General features: G+C 39.1%; 1 protein-coding gene across 1 annotated transcript in view; it reads right to left on the bottom strand.

Moving 5' to 3' along the window:
* Window positions 1–388: 388 nt before the first annotated feature.
* FDX1 (ferredoxin 1) overlaps window positions 389–10,779 on the bottom strand; it is a gene marked incomplete at both ends in the record, with an annotated part of 30,635 nt that continues 20,244 nt past the window's right edge. The window contains 2 exons of the mRNA XM_084250547.1: window positions 389–515; window positions 7,727–7,856. Coding sequence (XP_084106673.1) covers window positions 389–515; window positions 7,727–7,856 — 257 coding nt within the window. The remainder of the gene's footprint in view (window positions 516–7,726; window positions 7,857–10,779) is intronic.

Raw genomic sequence — 10,779 nt, 5'->3', positions numbered from 1 at the left:
TGCATTTCCAGCACAGACGTCCAGCTTGCTGTGCGGCTCCAGACCAGTCACTGCAGCTCTGTCTTCACCCGCACTTAACATGGTTAAGAATACTTTTTTAACCTACCTTCTACATAAGTAGGCTCAAGATTTATGTGAAAACATTCTACTGAAGCCGCTAAAGAGACATAAGGCAAAATATGTAAGGTTTTATTAGATTTAACTATTTTCTCTTATTTCATGATTTTTGAAGATTACATACATTCAGGACTATAAATCTAGTAGTTACATAAAGTGATTTAATGTAGTAAAGCTAGTCACAATAATAAACCCATTCATCCAGATTCTTTAATTATATTAGGAAATAATAATTATAAAAATAGGTAAAATTCCGTGAAAATATTCCTATTTATTCTAGCTTAGAGGAGTTCTTGCCCATGTCAACGGACTGTCTGGCATCAGCGACGGCTTCAGGCACTCGGACAGTCATATTGTTCATGGACTTTGTCAAGCAGACTTGGCAGCCCAACCGGGATCTGTACAAACAGGGAGACAGGGGGATTAATATTAAGTACACAGACACATACATTCACAAAGCAATATAGCTGTTCAGGACAGCTTCTTATCCAGAGCACTTACAAATTTATGTACCTTTTAATTTTTCAATGAGTTCGAAAAAAAATACATCCAACTCTCACCTAGAAGGTAACAAATGTCAATATGTAAAAACAAAGCCTGGCATGCCAAAGCTTCATTTGAGGTTTTGATTTCTATCATCCACCAACTGTTTCACCAGAACAACTGCTGATAAGCAATGAAATAATCAGAAGTCACAACCATGGAAATACTAGTAGAATTATTACCAATTTTATTACTTTATATTTTTCCTTTTTAACAGTGATATACAAATCTATGTCTAGATAAGCCTAAATAGCTCTTTGAATATTACAAAACAAGTGAAAATTTTGCACATTATAATAGGCAGTGTCCGTTAGTCAATCAAAACATTTTTGATTTTATTGAAGTCATGCCCAGGTCATGGTTTCATTATCAAATTCTCAAGTATTCCCTGAGCATCTAGAGGCACCATACTAGACATTAGTGGGCATACAAGGAAGAGGACTCACTTCAGTCCTTGCTGCAGACCTCCTGGGTGTGGGTGTCGTGCATGCAACATGCAGCAGGGTTCAAGCCAGAGAGAGTGGTGGCAGAGCCAAGCACTGAACGTGGCACCTTCAGACCCCTTCTTAATCCTAACTAACTAGTTTCTTATCCTTGTCCAAAAGCAGGTCCTCACACAAGAGCTGTGGGTGAGTAGTTATTATCAGTATTAAAAGGGAAACTTTCGGGCCTCCCCGGTGGCGCAGCGGTTGAGCGCTGGGTTGCGAAGCTGCCCGCAGCCTCTGCAGCGCCGGTTCGATCCCCGGCTGCTCCCCGGCCACTGGAGGAGGGTCCCACATGGCGCGCAGACCTCTCCTGCCGTCCGCTGCTCCCCTCAGCAGTGTACTTCGGTCCTTCTGCCTGCTCCCCGCTCTGGCTCTGGTGAATTCTCTCACCCTCCCACACTTCTGACTATACCCAGTGCTTGTATAAATAAATAAATAAATCTTTAAAAAAAAAAAAAAAAAGGGAAACTTTCAAACAAGTAGGAGAGGTGAGACACATCAGATAACTAACATGGGAGACTGGGACAAAGGCCACGAGGAGAATGCCAAAAGCTCCGAGGAGAAAACACTTCTGGCCAAAGGAGATGGGGATTAGAAGAGGTTTGGAAGGATTCAATGTATGATAAAAAAAAAATACAGGAAAAAGACACTTAGACAAAGCTAACAGGGATTTAAGGCACATTTAAGGCACATGTGGGTTTTGAGCTCGGTGACTGTGCAGGGCAGGCAATGACAGAACCATGGGCTGGAAGGAGGTCAGGCCACACACAGCTTTCATCACCAATGAAGGATTTAGGTTTTAATTGGTGAGCAATGGGGGACTGCTGCTTAAGGAAGTATAACCACAGGAAATATTGATTGCCGATCAGTCAATCAGAAACAGCTTTATTGACAACAAACACTCACTTATGCATTTGGTTCTGTCTGCAAGGAAGAGAATGAGATAGGGCAACTTAGACAAATTTATTAGGACCGAGGTGAGCTCTGGTGAGAATGCTGGTTACACTTGGTGTTCATATGAAATGTAATATAATGTGAGTGTCCAAGAAACTTTCAATTTAGAGAAAAAGAGATGGAAACAGCTACCAATGAAACAGGGCAGACACAGTGAGTGTTATGAGAACGCTGGAGCGGGGTGGTAGCACCAACATTTTTCTGACTACCACTTTAGAAGGTAAGACAGATATGCTCTGCGACTGTTTTCTTACTCTTCTACTCCTGCTGAGTCCTTAAAGGTCCCTGGTTCTGAGTCTGCCAGGGAAGACTGGTCTCATACCAGTAGAGAAGGAGGCAGGCAGCCTCGATTTCATTATTAGCCCCACAAAATTCTGACATTTGTGCAAACCCTGATGATATTTTCTCCAATCACCCCTGCCATATGTACCTAGCAGTGGAAATATACTGGGTGTTGTGTTTACTTTTACTTATAAGGTTTGGTTTTCAATTCCAAGAAGCAGCTTGAAATAGTAAATATACCATAACTGATTCAAACCAGGGCTCTGTCATTCTCTAGCTCAGTGGCCATAAGCAAATAAATCTCCGAAAACTGAACCTTGCTTTCCCACTATAAAATGTTGATACTGCTGCCTTAACCCTGAAGGTTAGAGATAATCTTTGTTAAGTGTCTAGATTATAGTTAAGACCAGCATATGAATTGATGTTATTATAGCTGTAATGCTAGTAACTACCATTTAATGAATACTTTCTTCACCAAACACTATTTTAAGAGCTTCACGTACATTCACTCATTGACTCCACACAACAACCCTATGCTATTATCATCCTTTTCTTACAAATACAGAAACTCAGGCCCCTGTGTAGATTACCCAGGGAAACTGGCAGCAAGGAGCAATGACAATCATCAAATATAAAGTCACAGAAAATTCTAGAATCTGCCTACCAGAAATTCCAGAGTGGGGGATGCCCTAGTATGAGCCAGGCCCTGGAGCTACAAAGATGAGATGAGACAAGGTGCCAGATCAGTGGCACAAAGGAGACAATGGCTGCATGTGAGCCCTGCATCACCAAGGTGGACCACACCCTCCATAAACACTTAAATAATGGTGTTTAATCTTTAAAATTAGACATACACAGCTCTTAAAGTAAATGCATGAACTATATGATGCAAATTTGTTTTGGTGTTATATGGTATCCTAGAAATAGGAGTTTATAAGCAGTTACTAGCTTTGAACAAAGTTATTTATGTCAGTGTTTTATAATGCTACCTGTGAACAGCATTACACTTTCTCCAAAAAACATCATACAAAAATTCTATGATGAGGGCCTCCCTGGTGGCTCAGGCTGTTGAGCACTGCACTGTGAAGCTGTCCGCAGCCTCTGCAGTGCAGGCTCAATCCCGGCCGGAAGGCAAGAATCCCACATGGCGAAGCAGACCTCTCCTGTCTTGCCCGCTGCTCCCTTCAGCAGTGTATTTCATCAGTCTGTTCCCCTGTTCTGTTCCTCACTCTGTCTCTGGTGAATCCTCTCACCCTCCTGTGCATCTGGCCTGTACCCTGATTCTTGTATAAATAAATAAATCTTTTATAAAAAATATTCTATATACTTGAGAACCCATGATAAAATGCTATAAAAGTTATTCCGCATTCTCCATAATTTGGTTCTAAAACTTTTGAATTTCATTATCAAAATTAATGGCTAGTCTACATATTAGAACAGATCTTCTGTAACTTTTTACATTCTTGTATCTCTGCTAACTGATGAGGAGAACTTTCCTCTAAAGTTCTTTTTCTTTTCACTTAGAATGGTACCTGTTGCAAGCATTTAGCTATGATTAGGAGACATACAATTCTGAGAACCAAATTAATATAATCACTGCATATATACTGTGTGTGTTATCTTCTAGGGGGAAAAAAGGAGGTATGGACTGGTAATGTGGCAGCTACAGATGTGAGGGGGACAGGCAGATGGCAGTCAGAATCTGATTTGCATCAAATTCTAAAGGGATGTTATTTTCCTAGTTTCTCTTCCCAGGGTATAAGTATCACCTTCACCAAGGGGAAAATGAACTACAAATGAAATAAAATGATTTTTGATCCTTAAATAAAAACCAACAACCTGAAATTTTTCGTAAAGACTAGATGAGATAGTTTATGTTAAAGGTCTAACAAAATTGTGGTTACATAATACACATGAAATAAAACTATTACTTTCTTTTAATTTTTTTAAAAAATTATTTTTCATGATGGTCATCAAGTCAATTGACCAAAGTCAATTTTTTTTTTATAAATTTTATTGTTATATTCCCCATACAATTGCAGCCCCCCCATTCTGACCCCAATCCCTCCCCTCCCGCCCCCGCCCCCCTAAAAGTGTCTCTGATTCATAGTTTTTTGTTGATTTTGATTTTCACTTTCTTATATTCATTTTCCTGGTCCCTTATTTAAGTTTTCTAGATTCCTGCTATGAGTGAGACCATCCGGTATTTTTCTTTTTCTTTTTGGCTTATTTCGCTGAGCATGATCCCTTCCAGCGCCATCCATGTTGCTGCAAATTGCATGTGTTTATCTTTTTTGAATGCTGAGTAATATTCCATGGTATATATGTACCACATCTTCTTGATCCAGTCATCGATTTTTGGGCATTTGGGTTGTTTCCAAAGCTTAGCTATTGTAAACAGTGCTGCTATAAACATAGGGGTGCAGGTGTTCTTTGGAATTGATGTTTCTGTGTCCTTTGGGTAAATACCTAGGAGTGGAAGCGCTGGATCATATGGAAGCTCTATGTTTAGTAGGTCCAGAAAAGTCCACACAGCTTTCCACAGTGGTTGGACCAGTTTGCACTCCCACCAACAGTGCAGAAGAGTTCCTTTTTCTCCACACCCTCGCCAACATTTGTTGTTGCTAGTTTTTTTAATATGTGCCATTCTCACTGGTGTAAGATGGTATCTCATGGTAGTTTTGATTTGCATTTCCCTGATGACAAGTGATGTTGAACATTTTTTCATATGCCTGTTGGCCATTTGCATTTCCTCTTCAGAGAAGTTTCTTTTTAGCTCTTCTGCCCATTTTTTGACTGGATTATTTTCTTTGTTGTTGTTGAGTCTCATCAGCTCTTTGCAGATTTTTGTGATCAGTCCTTTATCATTAGTGTTGGGTGCAAAAATGTTCTCCCAGTCGGTGGGGTTTCTCTTTGTTTTTGTTATTGTCTCTTTTGCTGTGCAAAAGCTTTTTAATTTGATGTAGTCCCAGCTGTTTATCTTTGCCTTCACTCTCACTGCTTTGGGTGATGTGTCTGTAAAGATGTCTTTGATGTGCAAATCACGTAGTGTTTTGCCTATATTTCCTTCTATATATTTTATGGTTTCAGGTCTTATGTCTAGTTCTTTAATCCATTTTGAGTTGATTTTTGTGTATGGTGTGAGGTAGTGGTCAAGCTTCATTCTTTTGCATGTAGCGACCCAGTTTTCCCAGCACCATTTATTGAACAAACTTTCTTTGCTCCAATGCATAGTCTTTGCTCCTTTGTCAAAGATTAGTTGACCATAAATCTGTGGGTTTATTTCTGGATTTTCTATTCGATTCCATTGGTCTGTATGTCTGTTCTTGTTCCAATACCATGCAGTTTTGATGATTATGGCTTTGTAGTATAGTTTGAAGTCTGGGAGTGTGATGCCTCCATTCCCTTCTTTTTTTTTCAGGAGAGCTTTGGCTATTCGGGGTTTTTTGTGATTCCATATGAATTTCATCAATAATTGTTCTATTTCTTTGAAGAATGACATTGAAATTTTGATTGGAATAGCATTGAATCTGTATATTGCTTTTGGAAGGATGGCCATTTTAATAATGTTTATTCTTCCAATCCATGAGCAGGGGATGTCTCTCCATTTCTTTGTGTCTTCTTCTATTTCTTTTAATAGTGTTTTATAGTTTTCTTTGTATAGGTCCTTTACCTCTTTTGTTAGATTTATTCCCAAATATTTGATTTTTTTTGTTTCAATAACAAAAGGGATGGTTTTTTTGATTTCTTCTTCTTCAGATTTATTGTTTGTGTATAGGAAGGCTACTGACTTTTGCGTGTTGATTTTGTATCCTGCCACTTTACTGAACTGATTGATGAGTTGAATTAGCTTTTCTGTGGAGTTTTTGGGGTTCTCTATGTATAATATCATATCGTCTGCAAATAGTGATAGTTTGACTTCTTCTTTTCCTATTTGGATTCCTTGGATGTCTTTCTCTTGTCTTATTGCCCTGGCTAGGACTTCCAGTATTATATTGAAAAGCAGTGGTGAGAGTGGACATCCTTGTCTTGTTCCAGATCTTAATGGAATTGCTTTCAGCTTTTCACCATTGAGAATGATACTGGCTGTTGGCTTGTCATAGATGGCCTTTATGATGTTGAGGTATGTTCCTTGTATCCCAAGAATTTCAAGGGCTTTTATCATGAATGGGTGTTGCACTTTGTCGAAAGCTTTCTCAGCATCTATTGATATTATCATATGGTTTTTATATTTCTTTTTGTTGATGTGTTGGATAACGTTGATTGATTTTCGGGTGTTAAACCATCCTTGTGTCCCTGGAATGAATCCTACTTGGTCGTGGTGAATTATCTTATGGATTCATTGTTGGATTCTGATAGCTAAAATTTTATTGAGGATTTTTGCATCAGTGTTCATTAAGGAGATTGGCCTGTAGTTTTCCTTTTTTGTGTTGTCCTTGTTCGGTTTTGGTATTAGTGTAATGTTGGCTTCATAAAACGTGTTTGGTATTGTCCCTTCCTCCTCAATTTTTTGGAAGAGTTTGTGAAGGATAGGCACTAATTCGTCTCTGAATGTTTGGTAGAATTCATTTGTAAATCCATCAGGTCCTGGGCTTTTGTTTTTGGGGAGGTTTTTGATTACCATTTCAATTTCGCTAATTGTAATTGGTCTGTTTAGGTGTTCTATTTCTTCTTTATCTAGCTTGACCAAAGTCAATTTTAATTAAGCCCTCATCTTGCCTCTTGTAACAGTAAATCACGTTATCTTTCTTAACTCCAACCAAAAAGGATAAATTTATAAAAATAAGGTATCACCTGCTAATACAAATCTTACCACTTTTAAAAGTAATTCTATCTATTAATAACAAGAATAAGCTCTGATTAAGTTACCTTAATGTACACTTAGAAATAATCCTACTGAAATAGAACTATTCATTTTAATATAATTATCATTATAAATTAAGTTTCTTCAAAAACTCTGTTCTCTCAACTAGGTAAAACTTTCCATTATCATTTCACTCAATTATCAAATCTATCTTTCAAGAATACCATAAAAAGTACTCAATTTAATTCCAACTCACTAAGTTGTAATAAATATTAATTTCTGGTCTAAAAATAGACTGAAGATTTATTAGGACTTAGAATACTTTCAATACCACTAATTATTTTTCTACTTTTCATAGTAGAAGGAAAAGTTTCATAAAGGCTAAAGTGTAAAATAGTGAATATATTCTAGTGAAATGCCACATGCCGATACTGAAGATGGATGACCCCTCTGTGCAGGGAGATCACTCTTCCACTCGTGGGTCTGCAGAACTCTCCTCCTCCTGGATTACCAGGACAAGTGAAGTGGGTTCCCATCTTACCTATCTGTTAGTCCATAAGCCAGATCAAGCATGTCATTCTCCTCATCAGTGACTGCTTCCAACTTCTCATATATGTGCTTTTCAAAGATGAGGTGACACGTGGAGCAAGCCAGGGTTCCCTCACATGCACCTACAAAAGCAACAAATAATGAGCATAGGCCCCTCTACCTTAAACACAATTTAAATCCGATCTGAATTAAAATCAGTTACTTTGCAGTTTTAGAATCAGCATTAGCATAAATCAATCATAAGCAGTAATAGTGAGAATCAGAGACACTCCCCTCCCCTTCCACAGTGTGAAATCGTGGCTACATACTCTTTCAGTAAGGCCCCAGGTTAGGTATCATGAAGGGAAAACAAAAATACAATCTAAACATCAAAGCACTTCCAAGTTAAACTGAGACACATATATACATATTAAAAAAAAATAAGAATTTTAAAACTCATCGTAATGATTTACATAGTCACAGCAAGTTATCTACTTTTACCTAGACAGCTCAATCTACAAAGTCTTGTGGTGTATATATATATATGGAATTAGATCAACCAAACCTCTGTATAAATAACATTAAATATTCTCAATCTTCCCCAGGAACCAGGGCAGAATCAAGAAAGTTATTTGAAGAATCATACTTGTTTTAAATAACAAGATAAAAAAAGGGGACAGGAGGGCCTCCCTGGTAGCACAAGGGGTTAAGAGGCAACCTATGAAGCTATCCGCAGCCTCTGCAACACGTGTTTGATCCCCAGCAGGCCAGGGAGCGACCCACATGGTGCAGCAGACCTCTCCTGGCTCACCTGCTGCTCCCCTCAGCAGTGTACTTCAGTCAGTCTGCCTGTTCTGTTCCCCACTCTGTCTCTGGTAAATCCTCTCACCCGCCCCACACCTCTGGCCTGTACCCCAGTTCTTATATGCATAAATAAATCTTTTTAAAAAAGGGGGGGACAGGAGAAATATTCTTATTAACTGTTATTTGTTATACACCAGGCACAGCAAAAGGGAACTGAAGTCGGCTGGTCCCACCACAGACTGAACCTGTCTGCAACCACCTTTCCTGGAGTTTTAGCTCGAAAAACTACACCTGGTGGAGTTGACCCTGTACCTCTAAATCATGTATAATTTGTAAACCAATGTTACATCAGTAAAAGAAATAAATCACAGCAGGGATTACTAATTTTTTTTAGCAAAACTGCCTATTTCATACAAAAAGACTAAATAAGCCAGCCAGTGCCCACCTTTGGCTTTAATGAGCTAATCTGTCCTTCTGAAATTTCCTCCTGCTGACTCAATCCTATCCCCTGGATTCCAGTCCTCATCCTCCCACACCCTCCCCCACTGTTAGTGAGGTACAGTTGACAAATAGATCTGGAAGGTATCTAAGTGTACATGATGATGATGATCTAAGTGTACACTGGAAAGGGGTTCCTCCTACCTAGTTAATTAACACCTCCATCACCCCACATTACATATGTACTTTTTAGTGTATGGCAAGTTCTACTCTCAGCCAATGTTGATTAAAGAGAACAGTATATTATAGTCAGCATACCACACACTGAGATCCTCAGACTGTATTCATCTTACAGCTGAAAGTTGGTACCCTTTGACCAAGCTCTCCCTCTCCCCACCCCCACCCCAACCACTTTTCTATTGTTTTTATTAATTTGATTAGTGAAATCCGTCTAAACAATAGCTTTTCACATATTTGAACCATGCTCCCTTCTCCAGGTTGAGTACACACAGGTGTCTGGCTTAAATAACCGAGCTCTAAAATCCCTCCCCTCAGTCTGGTTGGGCTTTACTTAAAATATGGCATCCAGAGGAGGACCTGAAAAAACAGAATCACACAAAATCATGTTCTGGTTAAATTCTACCTTAAAAATAGTTATTCTGGTTTGTTTTTTAATAATAAATCTTTAAGCCACTATACAACTGGGGAGATTTGAGTGCGTGCAATATGGTCTCAATCATCTTGGAATGGAGAGAAAAGTTCTGTGCCAATAAATCCCTGTGGAAAAATGCAGGACATTCCTTTCTGTACCACCTGGTCAGCTGCAATGAAGAGGTACATCCATGTTCCAGCTCCCCACATCCTTTAAACTCTCTCTTCCCTAGGAAACTTCAATTCTTTCACCTCTTAAAACTTTTTATTTTCGTTCTCTAGTAATTTTCACTGCTCCTCTCAGGAACCTTGCCAACTGTTTCCACATCTAGCTTATGTTACCAAGCCCAGACCTGAAGAGAGTATTCCAGTAAGAATTTGACAAATGTTGAGTAGACATGAAGGTGAACTTCTCATTCCGACATGCTAAGTTCCTGTTACACAGGCCAGCCCTGGATCTATTCCTGAGGTGAGTGTGCCACGTTCACGACCCCTCCCTCTTCTTACGGTCCCTTTCAAACTTCTGCCACAAGCTGTCAACAGATATGCTTTTCTTATTTTTTGCAATGGGAAGAAATTCAAATATAATAAAAACTTTAAGGCTCAGAAAGGAATCCACTCAGCCTACCCGAGATGGCCAACAGTGAACCAGAGGAATGTAACGGTCACACTATAGCACAAGTGCTGCTACAGGAAGAAAATGCAGCCAAGATTTATAGACCCATATGTAGCACTGACGCGAAGAAACACTCAATCCTGCAAAACTCTAAAACAATGACACCATGAGCAGTTTGGGCAGGCCTTTTTTAAAAAAAGAAAAAAAAATTGAGATTTAACCTATATGTGCTATAAAAAAGGAAGAATTTTTAACAGTGAAGACCTGTTCCTAAAAAAAGATATTTCGGAGGAAAAAATTTTTTAAAGAGTCTAAAACTGAGAAGAGGTTATGTAAGAAAAACAGTGACTCCTTTTTTGTTCTTTTCATCTCATAAAAAAATTGCTGACTTCTGGGCCTCCCTAGTGGCACAAGGGGTTAAGCACCACACTATGAAGCAATCCACAGCCTCTGCAGCACAAGTTTGATCCCCAGCCCGCCAGAGAGAAACCCACATGGCGAAGCAGAACTCTCCTGTCTTGTCTGCTGCTCCCCTCAGCAGTGTATTTCTGTCAGTC

Source organism: Talpa europaea (genome assembly GCF_964194135.1).
Source record: "Talpa europaea genome assembly, chromosome: 12".
Lineage (NCBI taxonomy): Eukaryota > Metazoa > Chordata > Mammalia > Eulipotyphla > Talpidae > Talpa > Talpa europaea.
The sequence above is the reverse complement of the archived record's forward strand: the minus strand, read 5'-3'. Positions and strand labels throughout refer to the sequence as shown.